Source organism: Scyliorhinus torazame, chromosome 2 (genome assembly GCF_047496885.1).
Source record: "Scyliorhinus torazame isolate Kashiwa2021f chromosome 2, sScyTor2.1, whole genome shotgun sequence".
NCBI classification, from domain to species: domain Eukaryota; kingdom Metazoa; phylum Chordata; class Chondrichthyes; order Carcharhiniformes; family Scyliorhinidae; genus Scyliorhinus; species Scyliorhinus torazame.
In genome coordinates this window covers 84,900,288-84,927,728 of record NC_092708.1, presented here as the reverse complement: position 1 = coordinate 84,927,728, position 27,441 = coordinate 84,900,288, and the positions used below count along the sequence as shown (strand labels likewise).

Sequence of the window (27,441 nt, the reverse complement as noted above, 5' to 3'; positions counted from 1 at the left end):
AACCGAATAACCCCTCCTAATCTTTTTTGGTCACTAAGGGCAATTTATCATGGCCAATCCACCTAATCTGCACATCTTTGGACTGTGGAAGGAGACCCGAGCACCCGGAGGAAACCCACGCACACACGGGGAGAACGTGCAGACTCGGCACAGACGATGACCCAGCAGGGAATCAAACCTGGGACCCTGACGCTGTGAAGCCACAGTGCTAATCATCTGTGCTACCGTGCTGCCCATGGTTGTGCTGTAACCAAACATAAAAGAAGAAGCAAGTGATTGACAGAGCTAAGTGATTCCATAACCAATGGATTAGTTCTGCAGCTCTGTAACACTGCCACATTTAGTGGTAAATAGTGGTGGACAATTAACTCACTGGAGGAGGAGTCGCCACAAATATCCCCTTCCTCAATGATGGAGGAGCCCAGAACATCAGTGCAAAAGACAAGGCTGAGGCATTTGCCATAATCTTCACCCAGAAATGTCAAGTGGATGATCCATGCCGGTCTCCTCCAGTGATCACCAGCATCACAGATGCCAGTCTTCAGCCAATTCGATTCACTTCACCTGATATGAAGACATATGAAGCAATATGAAGAAGTATGAAGAAACTTCCCCCCTCTCCCCCCTTGACATCAACGTAGCACTTGATCGAGCATGACATCACGGATTCCTACAAAAACTGAATCCATGGGAATCAGGGGGGGGAACTCTAAACTGGTTGGAGTCATACCTGGCACAAAGGAAGATGGTTGTGGTTATTGGAGTTCAGTCATCTCAGCTTCAGGACATCACTGCAGGAGTTGCTCAGGGTAATGTCCGAGGCCAAACCAGCTGCTTCCTTCCAACATTTTTTCTTTTTTAAAAAATAAATTTAGAGTACACAATTCATTTTTCCAATTAAGGGGCAAGTGGACTGCACTCGATGCAGGGAAGCTAGAAACAGGCGTCTAACACTGGAGAAGATCCAACACTGTTTTATTCAACGATAGAACTGATATACATATACAGCTGTGGGTCGACACTATATGGGTTGTGGACCAGATAATTACGTCGTCAACGTACACTCGCACCCCCTCGATGCCCTCCATCATCTGTTCCATGATGCGGACCCGCGAGCATAGGAGGTGCATTTTCTGCCTTTCCGTGGGGGTGTCGGCAGCCGTCTCGAGGTAGCTCTGGAAGCATGCCAGCCAATGCTTAAAAATCTCGGTAGAATTTTCTGCATGCGGGCTGAGCTGAAGGCACGTCGGCTTGATGTGGAGATCCATCCTTCAGAAGTACTTATCTGATTAAATTGATACGCAATTTAAAAGTTTATTGGATAAACATATGGATGATAATGGCATAGTGTAGGTTAGATGGCTTTTGTTTCGGTGCAACATCGTGGGCCGAAGGGCCTGTACTGCGCTGTATTGTTCTATGTTCTATGTTCTATGTAATCAATACGCTTGAGTCCACGTGGAGTCATATCGATTCAGCTTTAATCAGATAGAACTGTACCCAGCAGCGAAGTTACAGAAGTGAAGGCTGCTGGGACGGCATTGGTTCTTATAGAGGCGGGGCTATGTACATTGCCCAATGGTAGACCCCGCGGTCTAGCCAATGGTTATTCCTCTCTCTGGTACCGCAATACCTGGTATTACCACAGCGGTGAAATACTTCAGAGGCAGATTTGGATTTGATCCCAAAAGGCATCCGGTTGTAGCAGTAGCGACCAAACGGGGTGTTGAACGTGCACAGCTTGCGACTGGACGCGTCCAGCTGTATTTGCCAAAAACCCTTGGAGGCGTCCAGCTTAGTAAAGAATTTGGCATGAGCCATCTCACTGGTCAACTCTTCACGTTTTGGTATCGGGTAATGCTCCCGCATGATGTTGCGGTTTAGATCCTTAGGGTCAATGCAAATGCGAAGCTCCCCTGACGGCTTCTTTACACAGGCCATGGAGCTGACCCAGTCTGCTGGCTCTGTGACCTTCGATATGATGCCCTAGTCTTGGAGGTCCTGTAATTGCTTCTTCAGATGATCCTTGAGGGGTGCCGGCACCCGGCGAGGTGCATGAATTACAGGGGTGGCGTTCGGCTTGAGCAGGATTATATATCGGTATGGGAGTGTGCCCATTCCGTCGAATACGCTGTGGTACTGCGTGATAATATTATCTATGACGGCTTGCACGATTCCATCAGGCAAGGCCGTCGCCGGTGATGATGACATGGTGTGGACTCGCTGAATCAGGTTCAGGAGCTTGCAGGCTCGAGCACCGAGCAGGGACGCTCTGTCAGGCCCGACGATTTCAAACCGCAGTGTTGCCTTGATCGCCTTGTTGGATACCCCTAGTTGACAGGAGCCACTGGCAGCTATGCATTGCCATTGTAGTCAATGAGACGGCAAGCCGGTGGAAGAATGCTTGGTCAGGCGTGGATGGTGTCGAGGTCGGATTTTGAGATGAGGTTTGCTGATGCGCCGGTGTCCAGTTTAAATTGGATGCGAGCCTTGTTAACTGTGAGAACAGCACACCACTCGTCGTCGGGATCCACACTGAGGATCGAGAGGCGTTTCGCCGTTGTGGTGGAAGGCAGCGCATGTGTAGTTATGATGCCCACCCGGTATGGGGACTTGAGGCACTCACCATCAGGGTCTGTTGGGCTGTCGGGATCGGAATCTGGCATGCCTTGTTGTATTGAGCGGACACTTCTGTGCCGCAGCTGGGATCGCTGGCTGCCGAGCGGTGGAGCAGATCTGCAAAGGGCTGCGTAGTGGCCAAGCTTGCCACCCTGTAGACACCGGCATCCTTTTGCCAGACATTGCCACTTTAAATGGGCGGGGCCACAATTTGGACACGTCATAACGCCAACGTCAGTGCGTTCCGTGCGCCATCGCACATGCGCAGTGCGGTCGGTCGACGTACGCACCTGCGCAGTTGGGTTGTCGGGCTCGTCGTCCACTCGGTCGTGGCGCACATGCGCAGGGATCCAGGAAAAGCGCGCGAAACGGCCACTCTCCTCGATGCTCAGGCCCTACATTTGTGCAATGGCCTGCACCCGTTCCACCTCGTGGGAGGCCAGCTTTTCAGTTTCTGCCGCCCTGATGTGGGAGTAACGATTCTTAGCATGCTCATGGACAAAGCACATCTCGATAGCGACAGAGAGGGTCAACTGTTTGACTTTCAGGAGCTGCTGCCGAAGGGAGTCGGAGTGGACCCCGAAAACGACCTGATCCCGGATCATGGAATCAGCCGTCGAGTCATAGTTGCATGACTGTGCTAGGATTCGGAGATGGGTCACGAAGAACTGAAAAGGTTCATCCTTACCCTGAAGCCTTTGCTGGAATACGTACCGTTCAAAGCCCTCATTCACCTCAATGTCGCAGTGGTTGTCAAAGTTCAGCAGGACTGTTTTGAATTTTGTTTTAATTCACCGCCAGCGAACGTAAGGGAGTTGTAGATGTGGATGGCGTGGTCCCCCGCAGTGGAGAGAAATAGCACGATCTTCCTGGCATCCGATGCTGCTTGGAGGTCGGAGGCCTTGATGTACAAGAGGAACTTTTGGTTGAAGATTTTCCAATTGGCGCCGAGGTTGCCGGAGATGCGGAGCTGCGGAGGAGGCTGGATGTTTTCCATTTCACCGGATCGCTGCTTGCTGGTAAATGCTGATTCACTCGAGGTAGGTCCGTCAAGATCAGTATCACTCTGGTACCATGATGTGTTCGGCAGGTAGGTTCGATGTGGACTGCACTCGATGCAGGGAAACTAGAAACAGACATCTAACACTGGAGAAGATCCAACACTGTTTTAGTCAACGATAGAACTGATATACATATTCAGCTGTGGGTCGACAGTATACTGAACTGACTGGAGACCTTGTAGTAGCCTGACCAGACTTACTAGCTACCGCATGGTGTTTGCACTTGCAAGCTCATGGACTCTGACTGTCTCAGTGGCTGGGTCCCGAGAGAGCGGGAAACCTAGTGCCCTTTGGCTTTGTAGTGGTAGTGTCCTGTCTGGTGATTGGCTGCACTGTGTGCTTACTGGTCATCCTGTGTGTCAATCACTGCCTGTCTGCATTTCATTATATACGAGTGGATATTATGACACAACTTACCCTTCACATCTTTGGGTTGTGGGGCCGAAACACACGCAAACACGGGGAGAATGTGCAAACTCCACATGGACAGTGACCCAGAGCCGGGATCGAACCTGGGACCTCGGCGCCGTGAGGCAGCAATGCTAACCACTGCGCCACCGTGCTGCCCTTGCTTCCTTCCAACATAAGGTCAGATGTGGGAATTTTCACTGATGATTGTACAATGTTCAGCATCTTCTGTGACTTCCAAGACATGAAACAACGCACGTACAAATGCAGCAAGATCTGGACAATATCCAGGCTTGGGTTGACAAGTGGCTAGTAATATTCATGCCACACGAGTGCCAGACAATGACCAATAAGAGTGAATCAAACCATCGCCCCTTGACATTCAATAGTATTACCATCATTGAATCCACCACTATCAACATCCTGGGGGCTACCATTGACAAGGAACTGAACTGGATTAGCCATATAAATACTATGGTTACAAGAGCAGGTTACATGCTAGGGCTCCTGCAGCAAGTAACTCATCTCCAGACTCAACAAAGCCTTTCCAACATCTACAAGACACAAGTCAGGAGTGGAATACTCCCCACTTGCCTGAATGAACGCACCTCATACAACACTCAAGAAGCTTAACATCATCTAGAACAAAGCAGCCCGCTTGATTTGCACCACTTCCACAGAAGCGGCAGTGTGTACCACCTACAAGAGGGACTGCTGGAACTCACCAAGGCACTTTAAGCAGCAGCTTCCAAACCCTTGTCCACTCCGATCTAGGAGGGCAAGTGCAACAGGTACATGGGAACACCACCACCTGGAGGTTTCCCTCCAAGTCACTCACTATCCTGACTTAGAAATATATCGGTGTTCCTTCACTATCGTTGGGTCAAAACCCTGGAACTCCCTGCCTAACAGCACTGTACATCTACCTATACCTCTGGGGCTGCAGCGGTTCAAGAAGGCAGCTGACCATCACCTTCTCAAAGACAATTGGGGATGGACAATAAATGTTGGCTCAGCCAGTGAAGCCCACGTTGATCGCATCAAAATGAATGAAGAAAAAAGAATTATAGCTGCAATCTACCCTTTTATTGCTGAGTTACAGCTGATGTAGTACAGATGGTTATTTGCAATTGGAAATAAAATTAAAATTGTTGATTGCAAAAGGAATGGTACATAGCAGAACATTAAATCAGTCGATAAAGTTAGGAAGACATTACTTAATTTTAATCAGTTCATTAGGGCAGCACGGTAGCATTGTGGATAGCACAATTGCTTCACAGCTCCAGGGTCCCAGGTTCGATTCCGGCTTGGGTCACTGCCTGTGCGGAGTCTGCACATCCTCCCCGTGCGTGCGTGGGTTTCCTCCGGGTGTTCCGGTTACCTCCCACCGTCCAAAGATGTGCAGGTTAGGTGGATTGGGCCATGATAAATTGCCCTTAGTGTCCAAAATTGCCCTTAGTGTTGGGTGGGGTTACAGGGTTATGGGGATAGGGTGGAGGTGTTGACCTTAAGTATTGTGCTCTTTCCAAGAGCCGGTGCAGACTCGATGGGCCGAATGGCCTCCTTCTGCACTGTAAATTCTATGATTAAATTGTTTTCTATGCCAAACATAAATGAAATTCTTAGTCATTTAAAACTGAGCTAATGATTAACTTTTATGCAGACAAAAACGTAGGTAATATCTATGAGATTTGGGGGGGGGGGGGGGCAGCTTGTGACAGAGCCTACGAGGGAACAGGCAATTCTGGATTTGGTGATGTGTAATGAGGCAGACTTGATTAGGGAACTTACGGTGAAGGAACCCTTAGGGAGCAGTGACCACAATATGATAGAATTTACCCTGCAGTTTGAGAGGGAGAAGCTGCAGTCAGATGTAACGGTATTACAATTAAGTAAGCGTAACTACAAAGACATGAGGGAGGAGCTGGCCAGAGTTGATTGGAAAAGGAGCCTAGCAGGGAAGACAGTGGAACAGCAATATGATAGAATTTACCCTGCAGTTTGAGAGGGAGACGCTGCAGTCAGATGTAACGGTATTACAATTAAGTAAGCGTAACTACAAAGACATGAGGGAGGAGCTGGCCAGAGTTGATTGGAAAAAGAGCCTAGCAGGGAAGACAGTGGAACAGCAATGGCAGGGGTTTTTGGGGGTTATTCGGGAGGCACAACAGAAATTCATCCCAAGGAGGAGGAAACCTGCTAAGGGGAGGACAAGGATCCATGGCTGACAAGGGAAGTCAAGGACAGCATAAAAGCTAAATAAAAAGCATGCAAAGTGGCGAGTATTAGTGGGAAGCCAGAGGATTGGGAAGCCTTTAGAAGCGAGCAGAGGACAATTATATAGGGTGGGGAGAGGATGTAGTATGAGTGCAAGCTAACTAGTAATATAAAGGAAGATAGGAAGAGGTTTTTTTCAATATACAAAAGGTAAGAGAGAGGCAAAAATAGACATTAGACCACTGGAAAATGTGGCTGGAGAAGTAATAATAGGAAACAAAGAAATGGCAAACAAACTGAATAGTTACTTTGAATTAGTATTCATGGTGGAAGACATCAATGGGATGCCAGAGCTCCAGGAGAACCAGGGGGCAGAGGTGAGTGCAATGACCATTACTAAGGAGAAGGTTCTGGGGAAACTGAAAGGTGGATAAATCACCTGGGCCGGATGGACTACACCCCAGGGTTGTAAAAGAGGTAGCTCAAGAGATTGTGGCGACATTGGTAGGGATCTTTCAGGAATCACTGGAGGCAGGAAGGGTCCCAGAGGACTGGAAAGTGGCTAATGTAACACCCCTCTTTAAGAAGGGAGGGAGGCAGAAGACGGGAAATTATAAGCCGGTTAGCCTGACTTTGGTCATTGGTGAGATTTTAGAGTCTGCTATTAAAGATGAGATCGCCGAGCACTTGGAAGTGCATGATAAAATAGGACTGAGTCAGCACGGCTTCGTCAAGGAGAGGTCATGTCTGACAAATCAGTTCGAGTTCTTTGAGGAAGTAACAAGGAAATTAGACAAAGGAGAACCAGTGGATGTGATTTATTTAGATTTCCAGAAGGCCTTTGACAAGGTGCCGCATAGGAGACTGTTAAATAAGTTGAGAGCCCATGATGCTAAGGGTAAGATCCTGGCATGGATAGAGGATTGGCTGACTGGCAGAAGGCAGAGAGTGGGGATAAAGGGGTCTTTTTCAGGATGGTAGCTGGTGCCTAGTGGTGTACCTCCGGGGTCGGTGCTGGGACCACAACCTTTCACAATATACATTAATGACCTGGTGGAAGGAACTGAAGGCACTGTTGCTCAATTTGCAGATGATACAAAGATCTGTAGAGGAGAAAGTAGTATTGTGGAAGCAGGCGAGCTGCAGAAGGACTTGGACAGGCTAGGAGAGTGGGCAAAGAAGTGGCAGATGGAATACAATGTGGAAAAATGTGAGGTTATGCACTTTGGATGGAGAAATGGAGACATAGGCTATTTTCTAAATGGGAAGATGCTTAAGAAATCAGAAGCACAAAGGGACTTGGGAGTTCTTGTTCATGATTCTCTTAAGGTTAAGTTGCAGATTCAGTCGGCAATTGGGAAGGCAAATGCAATGTTAGCATTCATGTTGAGAGAGCTAGAATACAAGACCAGGGATGTACTTCTGAGGCTATACAAGGCTCTGGTCAGACCCCATTTGGAGTATAGTGAGCAGGTTTGGGCCCCGTATCTAAGAAAAGATGCGCTGGCCTTGGAAAGGGTCCAGAGGAGGTTCATCCCTGGAATGAAGAGCTTGTCGTATGAGGAACGGTTGAGGACTCTGGGTCTGTACTCGTTGGAGTTCAGATGGATGAGGGGGGGATCTTATTGAAACTTACGGATACTGCGAGGCCTGGATAGAGTGGGTGTGGAGAGAATGTTTCCACTTGTAGGACAAACTAGAAGCAGAGGACACAATCTCAGACTAAAGGGACGATCCTTTAAAACCGAGATGAGGAGGAATTTCTTCAGCCAGAGGGTGGTGAATCTGTGGAACTCTTTGCTGCAGAAGGCTGTGGAGGCCAAATCACTGAGTGTCTTTAAGACAGAGATAGATAGGTTTTTGATCAATAAGGGGATCAGGGATTATAGGGAGAAGGCAGGAGAATGGGGATGAGAAAATATCAGCCATGATTGAATGGCGGAGCAGAATTGATGGGCCGAGTGGCCTAATTCTGCTCCTATGTCTTATGGACTTATGGTCTTTACCAAAACCTCCAGCACTTGTGCCGTATCCCTCTATACCTATCCTGTCCATGTGTTTGTCAAGATACGTTTTGAACGCCGTAATGTATCTGCTTCCACAACCTTCCCTGGCAACACATTCCAGGCACTCACCACCCTCTGCGTAAAATTCCTGCCTCGCACATCTCCTCTAAACTTTGCCCCATGGACCTTAAACCTATGCCCCCTGGTGACTGACCTCTCCACCCTGGGAAAGAGTGCCTGCCATCCACTCTATCCATGCCCCTCATAATCTTGTAGACCTCTGTCAGGTCACCCCTCAACCTCCGTCTTTCTCATGAAAACAGTCCGAGTCTATTCAGCCTTTTCCACATAGCTAACACCCTCCAGACCAGGCAACATCCTGGTAAACCTCCTCTGCACCCTCTCCAAACCCCCCTGGTAGTGTGGAGACCAGAATTGTGCGCAATGTTCCATGCACTCATTTATAGACTACTCGTATTAAAATAGAAAATTATAATTCTGCCATAAATGAGGAGAGATTGGATTGGATTGACTAAGCCTTCATTCACTGGAGTTTAGCAGAATGAGAAGGGATCTGATTGAAGCATAAAGAATTCTGACAGGGCTGGACAGGCTGGATGCAGGGTTGATGCTTCCTCTACGAAAAGGAAATCACAGCATTAAGATATGGCGTAGGCCATTTAGGACTGAGATGAGGAGAAACTTCTTCACTCAGAAGTTGATGAACCTGTGGCATCTCTGCTACAGAAGCCCGTGGAGGCCAAATTACTGAATATTTTAAAGAAATTAATATATTTCTGGGCTTTAACGGCGTTAATGGGTATGGGGAGAACGTGGCAGTATGGTGTCTAGAAACAGGATCAGACACGATCACATTGAATGGCAGAGCAGGGCCGAATGGTTTACTCCTGCTCTGATTTTCCATGTTTCTATGTATTTTAATTCTTTAAATGGCACAACAAATTAATTTATGTATGCTGCCATTTTTTTTTTTTCAGGATGTTCTATTGGACAGATTGGGGCAGAAATCCCAAGATAGAGAGTGCCTGGATGGATGGACAGCACCGGCATGTGCTGGTTAGCACTGACCTGGGTTGGCCAACAGGCCTCACTATCGATTATCTGAATGGTGACAGAATCTACTGGAGCGACTCCAAGGAGAATGTCATAGAATCTATAAAGGCTGATGGCAGTGGCAGAATGTTGATTATTAATGGAGGTGAGATTATTACAGTGCATTTTTTCTATGGGTTTAACAATTACATACCCGCAGTAATGTTAGAACTCCAACCTTCAGAAAGTAGCTAAATAAAGCAAGTCCAACTAGATCAGCTGTTTTGTAATATATAGCACAAGATTTGAAAATGTTTCTCTAAGTTAAACTTGAAATGATGTACGCATATTTTCGCATCCGGTATGCCCATCATATGGACCAATGTCCTTTTAGAATTGATAGAATAGTTCTTCCCTTTTAAAATTAGAACTTTCTTCAAGAAAGGATAAATAATATCCTTCTACAGCTCTAATGCAATCTTTAGTGGATTGCATTAAGCCTGCACATATCTGGCGATTCCCAGAACCCGTCACAAAAGCTAAAATAACAGGCTGGACTAGTCTCCAATGTTTAGCCTGCTTTTTCCTGTCCTGCCCCTGGTAGAAGTCCAGGAAAGGAGATCAGCTTCAAAAGAGAATTGTCAATGTCAGTCGGAGAACATCATCTTTTGAGGCTGATCCACTCTTCAGCTCACCTGGAGTGAAGCCAGAGGCAGCTCTGCTTGGAGCTACATGACTAGAATATTACAATCCATAGTAGCATCTGGCTGGTTTAGCACAATGGGCTAAACAGCTGGCTTGTAATGCAGAACAATGCCAGCAGTGCGGGTTCAATTTCCGTACTGGCCTCCCCAAACAGGCGCCGGAATGTGGCGACTAGGGGCTTTTCACAGTAGCTTCATTGAAGCCTACTTGTGACAATAAGCTATTATTATTATTAGAATCATAGCCTTTGGAATTTTGGGATACCTCAAGTTCAATTTCTACCTCGGTCATCAGGAAGAGAATGTAGTTTGTAATCAGTCCATACATGTTGTTTGCAGGATATTTCAAAGTGATAATACCTCCCAATATTTTAAATACTTTGAATTGTTCCCTCAATAAAATCTGCACCGACCCTTCGAATGAGCACTCTACCGTTGCCACTCTCCACTATCCCCATAACCTAACCTGCACACCTCTAGATACTAAGGGGCAGTTTAGCATGGCCAATCCACCTAACACGCACATTTTTGGACTGTGGGAGGAAACCGGAGCACCCAAAGGAAACCTACGCCAACACGGGGAGAATGTGCCAACTCCACAGAGACAGTGACCCAAGGCCGGAATTGAACCCGGGCCCCTGGCACTGTAAGGCAGCAGTGCTAACCACTGTGCCACCGTGCTGCCCTTATATAATATTTTCAACAATGCACTTGGTTTAAAAAAACTGTTTAAATATACTTCAATGTATTTGCTTTGCTCTTTACAGTAATAATTGCTCAGAAACATCCAACTGTTTCACTTAACTCTTTACCTAGTCTATTGAGGCAGATCAGTGGTGGCTCACTAAATTAACATTTTATTCATGCTGGTACATAGAGGTATGGTGAACCTACCTAAGCATTAAACTGTAACGTTTGCATAAGCCAGAGTGCTGATTAAGCCTTGCACACAGCCAAAGAATTTCAGAAAATGGTGACAGCCAGGTCGCCCATCAGAAGGGCCTAGTGTATATGGCAATGGAACTGGAATGCCCCAGTAAAGTCACCACATCAATTAATCATTTTAATTCAATTTCCAGCACATAGCCCAAGTTAAATATAGCCCATAGAGCACCATTAGATTTCTCTGCATCCTTACATTGGGACTCCAATAATGGGTGGTGTTCCCCTTCCAAATCAACCCTGAGTATATAAAGAGGGCTTCTTCCCTCCTCGCAAAAACCTCTAGCCGTCACTGATACAGTAATAGTGACCTTCCACTACGAACCAATTAAAATTGGATGACAAGGACATTAAAATGGACAAACAGACACAAAGATAGCCAATCTTGGAACCAATGTCTGCACCTCAAGGACTCATGAAAATGCCTGACCCTATAATATAAGGGGCCATTTTTCAGCTTTCTCTGGCAACCATCGAGCATTGTATGTGCAAATAAAGGGTCATCACATTTTGAGCTCCCCTGTACAAAGATAGTCAGTGATTTTCTGGGATTTTTCAGCAAGCGCTGTAACCAAAGCTGCAACTGCCACTCATCTTTCTTCTCCCCGAATCCTTAATACTCGCAATAGCTCTCCCCTCCCTCGTACCAGCTGCCAATGAGACAAGCAACCCAATGCTCAGCAATATAAAATGGCCGATCTGCCTGTGGAAGTGCATCAGGTGTGGCAGCTCACCCTAAATATTAAAATCAGGTCCAAAGAATAATTTTGAATAGTCTCTTCATGCATGTCCCATTTATGTAACATTCAATGCATGATCAGAAATGCCAACAATTTCCCTAATTCTTGAGAACACATCATAGATTATCATAGAATTTACAGTGCAGAAGGAGGCCATTCGGCCCATCGAGTCTGCGCCAGCTCTTGGAAAGAGCACCCTACCCAAGGTCAACACCTCCACCCTATCCCCATAACCCAGTGACCCCACCCAACATTAAGGGCAATTTTGGACACTAAGGGCAATTTATCATGGCCAATCCACTTAACCTGCAGATCTTTGGACTGTGGGAGGAAACCGGAGCACCCGGAGGAAACCCACGCACACACGGGGAGGAAACCCACGCACACACATCAGGACATAACAGAAAGGAAAATGTATAAGTGCAATTTTAAACAGAATGGGAAATCTTCATTCTTTGATTATTTAAAGTACAATTGTAGAAATATTTGAATAGCCTTTCAGCGCAAACACTTTTGTTCACTGAGCTTTTGTGAAATGAAGTGAACACATTGTCCTTGTTCTGTTCCATCAGACCTAGGCAACCCATACAGCCTGGATATTTTTGAAAGCCACTTGTACTGGATATCGAAGGAAAATGGTGAAGTGTGGAAACAAAATAAATTTGGAAATAGTCGTAAGATCAAGATCATGACTGTCAATCCATGGCTAACTCAAGCTCGAATTTATCAGGAGCATCGTTACAATCACTCAGGTACAATCTTCAATGGGAGACTTGGATAAATATTTCCCTCCTCTAGGTCTACAAGTTTAGGGCAAAATCTAACAGCCGTGTCGCGCCCAAACCGGGGCGTGACCCGTAATCTCCCGGGAGGCCTCGAGCGGGATTTACCCGGCTCGCCATGCCTCGCGAGAACACAAGGGATCTCGCGCGATGTCGCGATCTGGATCCCACCTATTGCGGGCGGAATCCTGATCTGGCTAATGTGCATATTGAAATGCACTCGCCAGAATTACCCAAAGTGCAGGATCTAACCCCCACTTCTTAGAGACCCCAAGCGAGCGTCGGTTATTACTGGTGTCCACAAATGGGAACCAGGCGTTCCAGCATTTGAGGGGGTGTCTCCCAGTGGATCGAGGGCCCCTGTTTGGCTGTGTTCTGGGCAGGGTGGTACCCTGGCATCCCTGATGCCATATGGGCATGCTGGCAATGCTACCTGGACACCCTGGGTGCCAAGCTGGCAGTGTCAAGGTGCCCAGGTGGAATTTTGCCCATGCAGGGAATCAGGCATAGGGATCCCCTGCCCTTATTGTGTGTGGGATCGATCACCCTGTTATAGATTAGTTGGGGCTTTGGGGTCTCTAGATCAGGGTGCTGTTTTTGTCTCTTCCTGCACCGGCAATCACAGCTCCTCAGTGCAGGAAATGGGACTAAATGTGGCCTTGGCAGGGTGTTCCCCGCTGAGGGAATGGAACAGAATCCTGGTAGATCTCAGGGCCTTTTTCCAATCGGATCTTGTGATCTGGATCCTGCCACAATGGGCAGGACCTAAATTGAACTGCGCACTTAAATATGTCTCTGCCAGAGCTAACCAGCTCCCGGGATCGCACAGCTTTGCCGAGGAGACCCTAGCCGGGTGACGTTTAGCACTGGTCTGCACAAATGGGGACAAGGTGGAACGGCACGGGTGTTTTCCCAGGCGATCAGAGGCCGCTGTGTGGCCACCCTCTGTGGCATCCTAGCATTGCTGATTCACATATGGCACTGCCAGACTGGCAGGGACACTGCCAGGGTGCCAAGCTGGCAGTGCCAAAGTGCCCAGGTGGCATTTTGCCCTAGACGGGGATTGGGCCCAGGGTTGCCCTGCCTGTATGAGGAAAAGTGCGGGGAGGCCGAGGACACCCCAAGTTTGGGTGTTGGAGGGGGTCGCGATGGGGGATTGAGAGATCGCGATGCCATTTTTAAATGCTGGGAAGCGCCGGGAAACATCACGCTAGGCCAGCCCACATGGGAATCGTTTTTCCTCCGTTAAATTGCGCCTGTTTTTAAAAAATCTTAATGCACTCTGTGTGCTTAAATTACACATTACAAACTTCTCATCTGATTCCAATTAGCATCCTTTTGTGAGCTTGCACGTAATTCACCCTTTCTTCTGGCCTGGATGTAGCCACTCATTCCTCGGGACTCACTAAGTGCTGAACCCAACTTTGTTGTTCCCACTAAAACTTGTGCAGTGCCAGCATCTGAACTGATGGCTTTGATTGTCAAAACTATGCCACAATTTAGTCGAGGATGGGAAGAACACAATGCGGGAATCCTGCCTGCTGACGTAGTGCCAATTAGGTCCATTAATGAACCACGTAAAGCCAATACCACCAGAATTTCATGGTAGTGCAAGGATTTAATAAAATTTGCTGGATTTCCTGAGGCTCACGATCTTCATTAAATATCTGGAGTAAGCCATACTCTTCAACTGAGGATGCAATGGGGCCGTTAGCACTGCTGCTTACGGTGCTGAGGACCCAGGTTTGATCCCGGCCCTGGGTCACTGTCTGTGTGGGGTTTGCACATTCTCCCCATGTCTGTGTGGGGCTGACCCCCACAACACAAAGATATGCAGGTTAGCTGGATTGGCCACGCAGAATTACCCCTTAATTGGAAAAAAATAATTGGGTACCGTAAATTTAAAAGAAACCTGAGGCTGCCATGGCTTGACCTGGTGACCGGACCTGGGTATCTGAAAATAGAAAACCAGAAGGAGAAGTTTGGAATGAGGAAAGGGGGAATGGACCGGAAAGCAAGAGTCCGATGGTGACACCATCTGCAGTTTGCACTTCATGCTAGATCGGAGGATAACGGTGAGGTCGGACTTGAGAGGGAGCATAAAGGAGGAACACATCAGCAATCAACATGCCAAATGTTCTCCGGATGCAACAGCCTCAGTCGTAGTTGGCCCTCTGATATGGAGGACTACCGCCTCCAGAGGACTTAAGTAGATGCTCCTTATTGCAATGATGAACCAGCTCGTTCTGCAAGCCTAAGGCAAGAATGTTGGAAGAATCAGGAGGAAATGCCCATTTCTGATTCTCAGCATCAAGAAAGCGATGCCCCACTTTAGTAGAGGATCCAAAAGACTCAGTGCAGAATCCCGCCTGCAGGCGCGGTGCCAGTTAGGTCCATTAATGAGCCACTTAAAGCCAATTATCCCAGAGTCCACCAGAACTTAATGGTGGTCAAGGATTTCATAGGATTCGCTGGATTCCCTGAGTCACACAAAAGCTGCTCAGCAGACCCTGTTGGGTTTGGCTGGCAGTTCTGGAGGGCGGCAGCAGTTCTCGGGTGGGATTTGGGTGGGATTTCCCCCCCCACCCCTGGCGGTCTTGATTGTGTGGGAGGCCTATAGCTGGCCAGTTAAATGCCTAATTACACTTAAATTGCATCAGGCCTCCTAATCGGAAGCAATGCGAGTGTCCTGTTACTTCTCCAACTGGTGTAGGGACCCCCATCACTGGAACTAAATTCAACCTAGTGTGTACCATGAGGACCTCCTGGGCCATTCCAGAAATATGGCATCTCTCCTCCTTTCCATGTCCATTGCTGAGGTCCCCAGAGCTGCATCCAAAAGCTGTTTGTCTTGGCTGTTGCTCCAGTTTTTTAAAACTTGTCTTTCCAGTCCCTTCTAGAAACATTGCGGCAACTTGAGTTCAGCTCCCCCTTAAGAGGGTCTGTGGCCTAACTGTGCATCATGCTAGTCAAACACACCTAGTGCTAAGTGTGCATTCAGTCAGCAACATGTTTCATGTTGGATAATCTGGAAATATGAGGTTTGTATGCCATCTCCTTCAATGGGCCTGAGGGAAAGATAATTATACATTGCATTCCCCATACTTGATATTGGGCCTAATCCAATTTTTGTTTTGTTTTGTTTCCTTTCTTTTCATTGCCTGATCCAGACCTATTGTCACTAATAGTTGTGGATTTTCTAGGCAGTTGAAATTCAGTAGGTATAAATGGATATTTTCAATCCAATTCCCACTAAGTGCAGTTCCATAGCACAGCATACAGTTTCCATAAGGCCCCACTAATTTGGCCTTGAAGACGCAACTTCTCCAGTATAAAATGCTTTTCAGCGACTTAGTTTTAAGTTTATAATTGGGTAAGTTATGAGACCTTCACCTTTTGTATAAGCTAGAGGAGAGTTTTTATGTATTGTCCGAGAAACTGGTTCCTGCATCGGGACAGCTAGGCCCAAGTCTTACCAGGAATCCAGTCAAGGGTTGAAAATTTAATGATGATCAATACTCAGTTGAATGCACATATTGAATTATGTCGGCATTCTTTGCTTTGTATGAATTTTTCTTTTGTGCAATTCACTGACTTTCATACAATGGGTTAGTGTCAGGGAAGAAGGAGCATAATAGAGAATGATTTATCATTTCCTGCATAATGTAAAGGAATAACTCGCTAAAAAGAAAAGAAAGAAAGGCTTGCATTTATATACCATGTATCACAAGCCAACAGAAACCAATCCTTTCTGACCAATGAAGTACTTCTGAAGTGCATTTTACTCTTATACCAAAGGGAAGCTCCCACAAACGGCAATGTAATATCAACCAGATAATCTGTCTTTGTCACATCGGTTGACGGATAATTATTGGCCGGGATAACTCCTCAGCTGTTCGCCAAACAGTGCCACGGGATATTTCACATCCACATGAGAGGGCAGTCAGGGCCTTGGTTTCAGGTCTCACCCGAAAGGCAGTACCTGTGAGCTGCAGCGTTCTCTCAGTACTGAGTGCCAGCCTTGGTTTTTGTGCTCAAGTTGTGGAATTGGACTTGAACATGAAACCTTGTGACTCAGAGGGGAGATTATTGCTCGCTGCATCAAGGCATGATCCAGGAATGATGTTTAAGAAGCATCTGCATTCATCTTACAAGTCCCAATGTGGTAAATGGATGACATATTTCTTTAACAGTCTCCTCCCCACCTCAAATCTTCATGAATTATGACTCATTTAAAACATTGCAGTCCTTTTCTGATGTCCTGCTTAAATCCCATCGTCCCTGCTTCACTGGTTCAATGCGTCGACCTTAAAATTTGTGCCCTCACTCTTTTAATTTCCTCATGGCATTGTTCTCTCCCTACCTTACAGATCACCTGCAGCTTTAAATGTTTATTGGATCCTCCAGTCCACTGACACTCGGCTACGTTTTGTCCTCTGCTTCTTCCATTCCACCTTTGTGTGCTTGTTCAGTCATGAGGATCCTGTTACTTGGACCTTCCTCCATAGTTCATTCTGTTTTATCACTTTGTTTTCTCTGCATTCAGGCCTGCTTACAACCTTGCTCTTTGACTATGGGCATGGTCGAACAGCCTTGCAAGATTTTTGACGCTCGGAACACCTCGCAAGATCTAACGAGATCTCTCAAGATGACGCGACTTGGATCTTGCCCTCACTGGGCGAGATGCAGATTTACATATTTAAGTGAACCATTCGGCTCAATTAAGTATGTCAGCATCTGATTCTCTTGCGACCCAGGAATGAACGGCCTCGCAAAGGAGAGCTTGCCATGCCACCATTTAGCACTGGTCCACACACCTCAGCAGATCTAACGAGATCTCGCGAGATGTCGCAATCTGGATCTCGTCCAGTGAAGGCGAGATCCAAATTTACATACTTAAGTGACCATTAGGCTGAATTAATATGTTGGTGCCCAATTCCCCCGAGGCCCAGGAACGAATGGTCTCGCCTGGGAGACATCACCATGGCACCGGTTAGCACTGGTCCAGACAAAAGTGGCAGGCGTAATGGCACCTTGGGGGGGGGGGGGGGGGTAGATAGGAAGAAGCTTTTCCCCTTCGATGAGAGCTCAATAACCAGGGGGCAGAGATTTAAGTTAATGGGCAAGGAGATTGAGTGGGAATTTGAGGAAAAACCTTGTCACCTAGAGGATGTTGGGAATCTGGAACTCCCTACTTGAAAGGGTGGTAGAGGTGGAAACCCTCACAACATTTATGAAGCATTTAGATGAGCATTTGAAGCGCCATAACATGCAAGGCTACGGACCAAGTGCTGGGAAATGGGATTAGAATGGATAGGTTTTTGATGGCTGGCATGGACATGATGAGCCGAAGGGCCTCTTTTTGTGCTGTAAAACTTTATGACACTATGTGCAGACTGCTGTAGAAATGCTAATTATTATTTTGTTACATTGAAGTACAATGATAGTATAAAAGCTTTAGAATTCAGTTTTCTTTTTCTTTTTCATTCTTGTTTCAGTGCCGAATCCTTGTAAGGGTGTCTGCAGTCACCTGTGTTTGCTGAGACCAGGAGGGTATTCCTGTGCTTGCCCTCAGGGCAGTCTGTTCCGAGATGGCAGTCTTACTGAGTGTGACGCAGGTACATGCACTTAATGAATCATGTCATGTAAAAATGCTCAAACTGCAAAAAGCCAGTGGGCTGTAGAATCTTTTAGTCTTGCAAATCAAGCTAACAAATCTGTTTGCCTATCTTATTTTTTAATCCCTTCTCTCTATTTATCTCTCTACATAACTGTGTTCATGTACTTATTGATGTAACTTCAACTGTCCATTTCAGTGGCTTTTGCTGATTCTGTAAGATTATTACCATTAATGAAAACCCTGTCCCCTCTTGGTATTCCACTTACCAGCCTTTAACTTGTCACTCCTGGTATTTGAACCCTTCATTGCAGTCCACAATTTGTGCAGAACTGTTATAATGTTGAAAAGACTCGGGCGGGATTTTCCGTCAGCCGACAGCAGAATAGGGAAGCACGATTGGACAGAGAATTGCGCGAGACAAAAATCATGACCGGCGCAAGGCACCCAACAGAATGCCGTCCTCTGGTGCCTCGACAGCGGCATCAATGCGTTCTACTCCGCGCATACAGTAAACGCTGTTGGCATATCACTAACGGGCCTGACCCGGAGTTCTGCGGGGTTCCCACAATGCTCCACCTCCGCCAGGAGGAATTACCGACGCCGAGTTTCACTTGTGGTATTGAAAATCGGGAAACAGGTGCCGTGGCTGCTGAGAGAGAGGGGGGGTGGGGGGGGCATGGTCAGTGGAGAGTGGGTTGTGGGGGATGGTGGGGTGTGAAGGGTGTGAGCTAGCGAACCTAATATTTTGGAAAACTACTGGAACAAAGCCTTTCAAACAGCCTGGCTTGCCACGTGGCAGCCCCTGTGGTCACCTCCGATCTCCCTCCATGGGCGGCAGCCTTGAATCCATCATAATAGAGGGCAGCTAAGGAAACACTGAACCCCTCTGTTTGGGCACCTATTTGGGTATTTGCTGAGGAAATATGATACTGCAATGTGTGAAATGACAAAAATAGAATGATTGGCAAACGGTGAGAATGACTGCAAAAGACATCAAGATTGGTGGCAGACTTAAAGTGAAAAATCTGAAGCATTCTGGGGAGAAAATAGACATTTAGGTCTGGATTCACTGGCACTCTGGAAAAATACAGCCTATAAAATTTCAGTGGAAAGACGCTGGAAGACACAAAGAAATGGAAACTGAAGGATGCAAATACATGGGCCAGAATTTTACCCGACTTGCAAGCTTGTGGAAATCGCGCAAAAGATGTTGGGCATGTGTCCCGATGTCATCACACACTCGTGGAACATTTTGATCCACAGACACACAAGAGTGTCGGACGTGCACCCACCAACAAGCAGGCGAGTTACTTAGCTCATTAAGGGGCCAATTGAACCCTTCATCGTAGTCATTGTGTCTGCTTCCACGGTTGTCCGGGGGACTGATTGACCAGTCGGCCTTTACGTTTCAGCCTCAACCTGACCCAGGGTGGGGTGAACTTTCTAGGCTAAAATAACACTTAAGAAGGTGCCTCGGGACTGAGTATGTGTTTAAATGTGCTGCCTTGGTTTTTAGAGTTTGGTTTTTACAGGTCAACAGTTCCCTGAGGAAGCTCTGGAGCGGCAGTCCCCCTGGGGGAGCACATTAGAAGCGCTTGTCCACACACTCCCTTTTCCCGGCCCCCACCCATTTCCCACCCTCCCCAGCAGCACTCAGCCTTTCACAGAGTGCATTTCATGCTCGCTGCCCATTCATTGGCCAGCCAGCCTGAAACTGCACTCGGGCTCCGCCGGCTGCCTGGAGCACGTTTCACGTTGGCTTCCGGGACTGGTGTGCCCGGCCCACGGGCGGACATTTCAGGTCAAAATTTCTTAAAACTTCAGTGCATGCAGACAAATCCAGAAATAATTCGAGGAATCCCCCACAGAATCCTTCCTCCGCTTCTTTTAGCTAAGGTAGGCCAAATGGCCAGCTTCACTTTCATCTGCCTTTAATTGTTATATGGTCAAATAGCCTGATATTACTCAGGATTGAATCACAAATAATTGGCTGGATTTTACACGTCCTTGCCAGTGGGTTTGAAGAGGACGGGGGAGGGGGGGTGCTCATGAAATCCAGCTGGTGACCTAAATCTGCCCCCCACCTGCCTCTGTCCTGTCTCCAATTTTACCGTCAAGTAAGGAGGAGGAAGGGCCCCCTCTGCCCATCAGAGGCACCCCCCCACCCCCTCAAAGTCATACTTTGCCCTTTACCTTTCCCACCTGGTCTCGCAAACCCAATCCTCCGGGCCCACTTGCTGAGTCCTCCCAGCCTGACTCCGTGATATTCCAGACTTACCTCCGAGTCTTCTTCATTGGGACTGTCCGGAGTCCCAACAGTGTCCACCACTAGGCTGCCACTGCAGGCACTACAGAGGTTCCAGCTTTCTGATTCGGCATCTCTCTAAAGTGGTACTTAATAATAATAATCTTTATTGTCACAAGTAGGCTTACATCAACACTGCAATAAAATTACTGTGAAAAGTCCTAGTCACCACATTCCAGCGCCTGTTCGGGTACACGGAGGGAGAATTGAGAATGTCCAAATTACCTAAAAACTCGTCTTTCAGGACTTGTGGGAGGAAACCGGAGCACGCGGAGGAAACTCACGCAGACATGGGGAGAACGTGCAGACTCCACACAGACAGTGATCCAAGCCGGGAATCAAACCTGAGACCCTGGCGCTGTAAAGCAACAGTGCTACCAATGTGCTACCCTGCTGCCCCTCCCAAAGATGGGGGCAGAAGTCTAGTTTTAAAGCAATTAACGTTTCTCCCATTGAAGAGTTGCTAAGGGGCAGCCGTCAGTATGGTGGGCGGGCTCGCCAACAACCTGACAGCTGGGGGCAACAAGGGCCCATGGCGCCCTGTAAAATCCAATCAAATATCTTGGTGAAGATGTTTTCTTTCTAGTCATACTTAGGAAGTTGCTGAACTCTGAATGCTCACAAATATTGATACATCCTCCTACACCAATCCATTCTAGTTTAGAAATGTATTTGCAGGAAGCTATTGCTCACCTACACTTTCAGGTCTATCACTGACCAGTCCATAGGCATAATCTAAAGGCCTAGTCGTGCCCGACTTGTGATGTGGCGAGGACTCTCACGAAATTTACGACGCTCGTTACATCTCGCGAGCTCTAATAATTTGCATATTTAAGTGTGCAGTTAAGCTCACTTAAATATGTTTGTGCCCTGGTTACCCAAAGCGCGGGGCCTAACTGACCCCGAGCGATCACTATTTAGCACCGGTTTCCACAAACGTGGTCCAGGTGCTTGACAGTTCTCCCAGGCGATCGGGGGGGGTCTGGGTGTTTGGGTGCTGGGCAGGGTGGTACGTTAGCATCCCCAATGCCACCTGAACATCATACCACTGCAGCCTCTATCTTGTCTGTGCTGGTGATCAGGCCCGGTGGGGGGGGGGGGGGGGGGGGGGGGTATTCTGCCCTTATGAGGTGGGGTGCGGGGGGCTCAAGGATCCCTAATTGGTAAGTTGGGGCATTGGGGGTCCAGAGACCACGGTAGGGAGTCCATTATAAACTGTGTCTTGATCTCTTCGTGCACTGATGAGCTGAGCTAGTTAGAGCAGGAGGTGAGCCTAAGTGCGACATCGGCTGGACGTTAATAGCGGGCCATTCTCGGCGCTGCCAACGCCAGGAAACACCCCACTAAACGTGCCCGTTTTCATGTGGTAGATTCCTCACTAAAGTTTGTTTTATTTTGTTCACAGCCATTGAGCTGGAGCGGCCAATGCCTCCTGCCTGCAAGTGTAGGAATGGAGGAATTTGTTATTCTGAAGCAAACACTACAAAATGCACGTAAGTTGAAAGCTGTGAAACCCAAGGTGTCAAGGTATTGATTATATTGAGCAGTTTGTTGCTTTGTTATATGGGTTAGCTTGTTAAATTTACTGCAACCTCATATTTCATGGGGTGTTATGCCTTGCTAGTATTTTCTTTTCATTCCTCATATACTTAAGATTTATAAATTAAGGGTTGATCATTTTTTTCAATAAATCTAGAGTGCCCAATTCAGTTTTTCCAATTAAGGGGCAATTCAGTGTGGCCAATTCACCTAATCTGCACATCTTTGGGTTGTGGGGGCGAAAACCACGCAAACATGGGGAGAATGTGCAAACTCCACACGGACAGTGACCCAGAGCCGGGATCGAACCTGGGACCTCGGCGCCGTGAGGCATCAGTGCTAACCACCGCGCCAACCTGCTGCCCTAAGGGTTGATCTTCTAATTGGGTACCGCCCAAGGTGAGATGGTCAGGAACTCACCAACCTGCTTCCCCTAATTTTTCTGTCAGTTAATTTAAATGGGCAGACAATTAAAAGACTGCAGATTGCAATTCTCCAACTTTCTGAATGCGGTTCCTCTCCGGGAGCACCAAATCGGAGACTGAACCCTTCATCCTCACCTTAAACTTCATTGTGATGGAATTTTGGTGATTGGCTCACAGGAATTAGCAATTGTGATACCAATCTCAAATTTTAAAATGCAGCAATATTGAAGCTGCAATATATATTTTTAATTATCTATCCCACATCTCCCAAGCTTTCCAACACTCGGAACTTAGATCGGGCGTGACTTTGTGATCTGGATCTTGCCCTCACTGGGCAAGTTCCATTAGGCTCATTTAAACATGTTTGCGCCCAATTCTTTAGAGGCCCAGGAATTAACGTTCGTGTCTGGGAAACCTCGCCATGGTGCCATTTAGCACTGGTCCACATAAACATGGACCAGGCTTAATGGCGCCTGTGGGGTGGGCCTCCTAGACCATTGGGGCGCTGGGCAGGGTAGTACCCAGGCACTCCCACTGCCACTTGGGCACCTTGGCACTGCCATCCTGCCACCTATGCACTGTCACCCAGGCACCCTGCCAGTCTGGCAGGGGCACTCATGGTGCCAGGCTGACAGTGCCAAGGTGTCCAGTTTCCATGATGCCCATGCCAGGGATTGGGCTCGGGAGTGCCCTGCCCTTAAGAGGTGGGGTGAGGGGGGAGCTCGAGGACCCCTAAGAGGTAAGTTGGGGCAGTGGGAAGATCCGGACGCTGTGGTGGGATATCTGAGGCGGGGGGGTTGAGTGATCAGGGCAGCATTTTAAAATGGCGCCCCAATCTCTTCCTGTACCAAGGAGCTGAGCTCGTCAGTGATCTTTTATGTCCACCTGCGATGGGCCTATCCTCAGGACTGCATTGGAGTTTCCGCCTTGATTTTTGTGCTCAAATCTGGAATGGGACTTTACCTTAGAACCCTTCTCCAACGTCAAAAAATGTGCCAACAGAGGTCACTGAGCATTGAGAGAACCTCGACTGAATTGAGCACACAAGTAATTTTCTCTTTGAAACACAACCCTCCAGGGAGAGCTTCTCTGTCAGTATCTATCATGAACTATATCTATTTTTTTTAACATTTTCAGAAGGTGAGATTTTTGTAACAATTTTTATGTAGCCTCTTAACCAGTTGGAGCAAATTGTTTCTTCTCCGAAGAAATTAAAATAAATAAATTAAAATCCTGTTTATCTCCAGATTACCTTAGTGGTAGCAATTTTTCCTCCGAGTCAGAAGGCTGTGGGTTTGAGTCTCCTACACAGACTTGAGTCCACAATCCAGGCTGACAGTTCACTGTATCAAGAGATGTCTTTTAGATAAGATGTCAAACCAGATGATTACCTTTGTGAAAGATCGCATAGAACTCTGAAGAAAGACGGGGTGGTGCGGGGGGGAGATGCTCCTGCTTTTGTAGCCAATATTTACCTCTCCGTTAACATCACTGAAACAGTCATTCATATTACTGGAAAAACTGGTAATTTCTCTCATTGATTCCTATGGGAGGTTGCCGTGTACAAATGGGGTCCCGCATTTCCCTACGTTACCATAAGACCATAAGAGATAGGAGCGGAAGTAAGGCCATTCGGCCCATCGAGTCCACTCCACCATTCAATCATGGCTGATTTCAACTCCATTTACCCGCTCTCTCCATAGCCCTTAATTCCTCGGGAAATCAAGAATTTATCAACTTCTGTCTTAAAGACACTCAACGTTACAGCAGTGACTACAATTCAAAAACACTTTATTGTCCGTGATGTGGTATGGGATGTCCTGAGATTTTAAGAACTGTTACTTGAATGTCATTTTGTTCTTTAGCGGAATCTTAATGTTTATTGTACTTGAAGACTGACCCTTGAACCTTAGCTGATTCTCAGGTTTGATTTAACTGTTACCTGCATATTTCCCAACTATTTATGCTATAATGATTTCTCTGTTGTCTAAGATAATTTGTGCTTTACGTTTTTCATAACTAAGATGAGAAATTAATATGATTAATAAACAGCAAGAATATTGATAAATGGATGTTGGAATTTAAAAAAATGTGGGAGCATGGTTTCATACACAGCTAATCCAACTGTAACATCTTCTTCCAAGCCAACTTGTTCAGCATCAAGGCACTAATCACTGAAAATTAACTTAACTGGGCAGGACATATCAGTATTATGACATGTCATCAGCCTCCCGAAGCAATTACTCTATACAGTCGCAGCAAAGGGCTGCTGGGATAGAGGAAGTTCTTTCGCGAAGTCCTCAAATATACCCTCCAACTCATGTGAGTCCCTAGCTTGTGATCAACCAAAATAGAGAAGACGCATTTGGGGAGGCCCGACCTCACCGAGAAACCTCATCAGATACGTACTGAGGTAAAGTGAAAGCATCGGAAGGAGCGCACAAACCTCCAAACAACCCAGCTATCCAACCCTTCAAGGTTGCCCCACATGTGGCACAGTCAGCCGATCGAGGACTGCAGCATTTATCAACCATCTCAGAAACAATTGAACCAGAATGGCAGCAAGTCATCCTTGAATCCGAGGGACTGCCTTGGAAGAAGTGTGCAGCTAATGTCAAAGCTACAATCTGCAGAAAGCTAATTATGTTATCTCTCAGAATGGGACTGAAAAAGCATATTTGAATTGTTAGAAAATAAAAGTTTGAAACGTTATATTTTATTACCCTGCAGATGTCCTTATGGGTATACAGGAAGCTACTGTCAGCTTGGACGATCCCAAGCACTTCCCCATTCAACAGGTACTTCTATAAGTTGTGGAACTAATAATTAAAGTGTTCAGTAGCACAATATAGCTATTCTGGCTTCTCATATGGCCACAGAATATGATTATGTTGATGTTCCAGCAATTTAACTGATGATTCTTGTGCCGTTCAGTTGGCCACTAAAGGGAAATATATGAATGAGGACAGAAGATTTTTGTTATTTGTTGCAAAATGAAATTTATTTCTGATTTCACAGCAAATAGTGAACAAAGCGAATCTCTTCTCTGAAATAACAATATAATCTTTTATACTATAAAGAGAATCACTAGATATGTCAGAAATTGCTTATTGTCCTATTTTTGAAATGTGTAGAGCCCAGAGATTTTGTGACTAGAATTTTGTGTAAGAACTTTCCCAGAGGTAACATTAAATCTGATAAATTAGCTAAGAGGAAGACTACATAACTCCTCATCTCTTACCATTAAAGATTAACGAGCTCCCGTATCTCTTAAAATTGTGACTTCTTTACCTACTCCTTCTGGTACACATGAGTAAACTTTACCCACACAAGTAAATTCTTTAAAGAGAACTGGCACCTTCTTACCAATCACCTCTTGATCAGGCTGTACAATCTTTTGCACTGCCTTCTCTTCACTTGGGCTTTCCTTTACCACTTTAAAAAAAACCACTGTCTTATCCTGTCTTACCCTGTTTTACCGCATCAGCCTTCCCAGTGCTTTTTTTCAACCACCAACACTGTGACTTTACATGGCCTAGTTTATCAGAGTGAAAACATTTAAAACTTTTCATTTCTCTTCCACCGTCCTGGATTTCTTTTTTAATCTGAGGTACAGTCTCCTTATTATCTCCCATCAGATCTCTTCTACCTCCACCACTTGAGTATTTCTCTTTTCCCCAGTTTACATCCTTCACAGGCTGAAACTGATGTCGTAACCCAAGCTTTGATTTATGAACTAATTCATAATCATCTGGCTTTTCTGCTGCTAACCTTGCAGTTTTAACCCTCTGCTCTTCCATATGAGTTCTCACTACATCAGGAATTGAATTTTTAAACTCCTCCAAAAGTATAATTTCTCTGGAGCTTCATACGTTTGATCTATTTTCAAAGCCCTTATCCACCGATCAAAATCACTCTGTTTGATCCTTTCAAACTCAATGTATGTTTGACAAGGTTCTTTCCTTAAATTTCTAAACCTTTGTGTGCAGGCTTCAGGCACTAGATCATATGCACCTAAGATGGATTTTTTAACCTCCTCATATGTCCCAGATACATCCTCTGGTAGTGATGCAAACACTTCACTAGCTCTACCTACCAACTTTGTTTGAATCAGTAATACCCACATGTCCTTTGCCCATTTCAATTGTTTAGCTATCTTCTCAAATTAAATGAAAAAGGCTTCTACCTCCTTCTCATCAAAGCTTGGACATATTTAAATAGATCCCCACCAAGCCATCGACTATAACGCTCTTTCTCTTTATCCTCATCACTATCCTCCAACTGTACGTTTCCCTTTACATCTGCTAATTTTAACTGACTGTCATGTTTCATGGCCATTTTCTGAAGTTCAAACTCTCTTTTTCCCTTTCCTCCCTTTCCCTTTCTTTGTGTCTTTCTTCTCTCTCCTTTTCTTTTCCCTGATCTGTATCTCCCTTTCTCTTTTTCTCTCATTTTGTATTCAAGCTGCTTTAATTCTTTCTCATGTTCCAGTTGTTTAATCTGTAACTGGATTTTTGCCAGTTCTATGGAGTCAGACTGTATCTCAGGTAATTTTAAATGCTCAGCTAGTGCCGTAAGTACCTCTTCTTTTCATCAGGTACTGTTAACTGCAATGTTTTTGCCAAATCTAAAAGCCTGTTTTTAGTCTCTGTTCGTAAGGTACTGCGTGTGACCTTATCCACCCCCAAAACCTCCGAGCCTCTAAAGAGCCATTGTCCACAACACATTCACTACTTAAACTGAAATACCACACCTGAAAAGCAACCACAATATGCTCACCCCTCACTGTCTTTAAGTTCACAAAGCCAACCCAATAGATAGACTTTTATCCCACTCGAGCCCCCAGTTTGGGCCAGGGTTTAGAAAACTCCAAAGTATATCATGGAGTTCACCTGACCCACGACTTTTAATACATTGTGGTTATGTGTGATGCAACAGAGATCTAAAGTACTTTTAAAACATAACCATGTTTATCTATGAATCCAGTTAACACTTTTTAAACCCACAGTAAACATCTTAA

At 46.2% G+C, this 27,441-nt stretch overlaps 1 protein-coding gene across 2 annotated transcripts in view; it reads left to right on the top strand.

The window, feature by feature from the left end:
- Window positions 1-27,441, top strand: part of LOC140389267 (low-density lipoprotein receptor-related protein 2-like) — a 533,746-nt gene that overhangs the window by 492,091 nt on the left and 14,214 nt on the right. For both annotated transcript variants that reach the window (XM_072473460.1, XM_072473452.1), the window contains 5 exons: window positions 9,310-9,530; window positions 12,323-12,502; window positions 18,031-18,150; window positions 21,863-21,950; window positions 25,152-25,219. In XM_072473460.1, coding sequence (XP_072329561.1) covers window positions 9,310-9,530; window positions 12,323-12,502; window positions 18,031-18,150; window positions 21,863-21,950; window positions 25,152-25,219 — 677 coding nt within the window. The remainder of the gene's footprint in view (window positions 1-9,309; window positions 9,531-12,322; window positions 12,503-18,030; window positions 18,151-21,862; window positions 21,951-25,151; window positions 25,220-27,441) is intronic.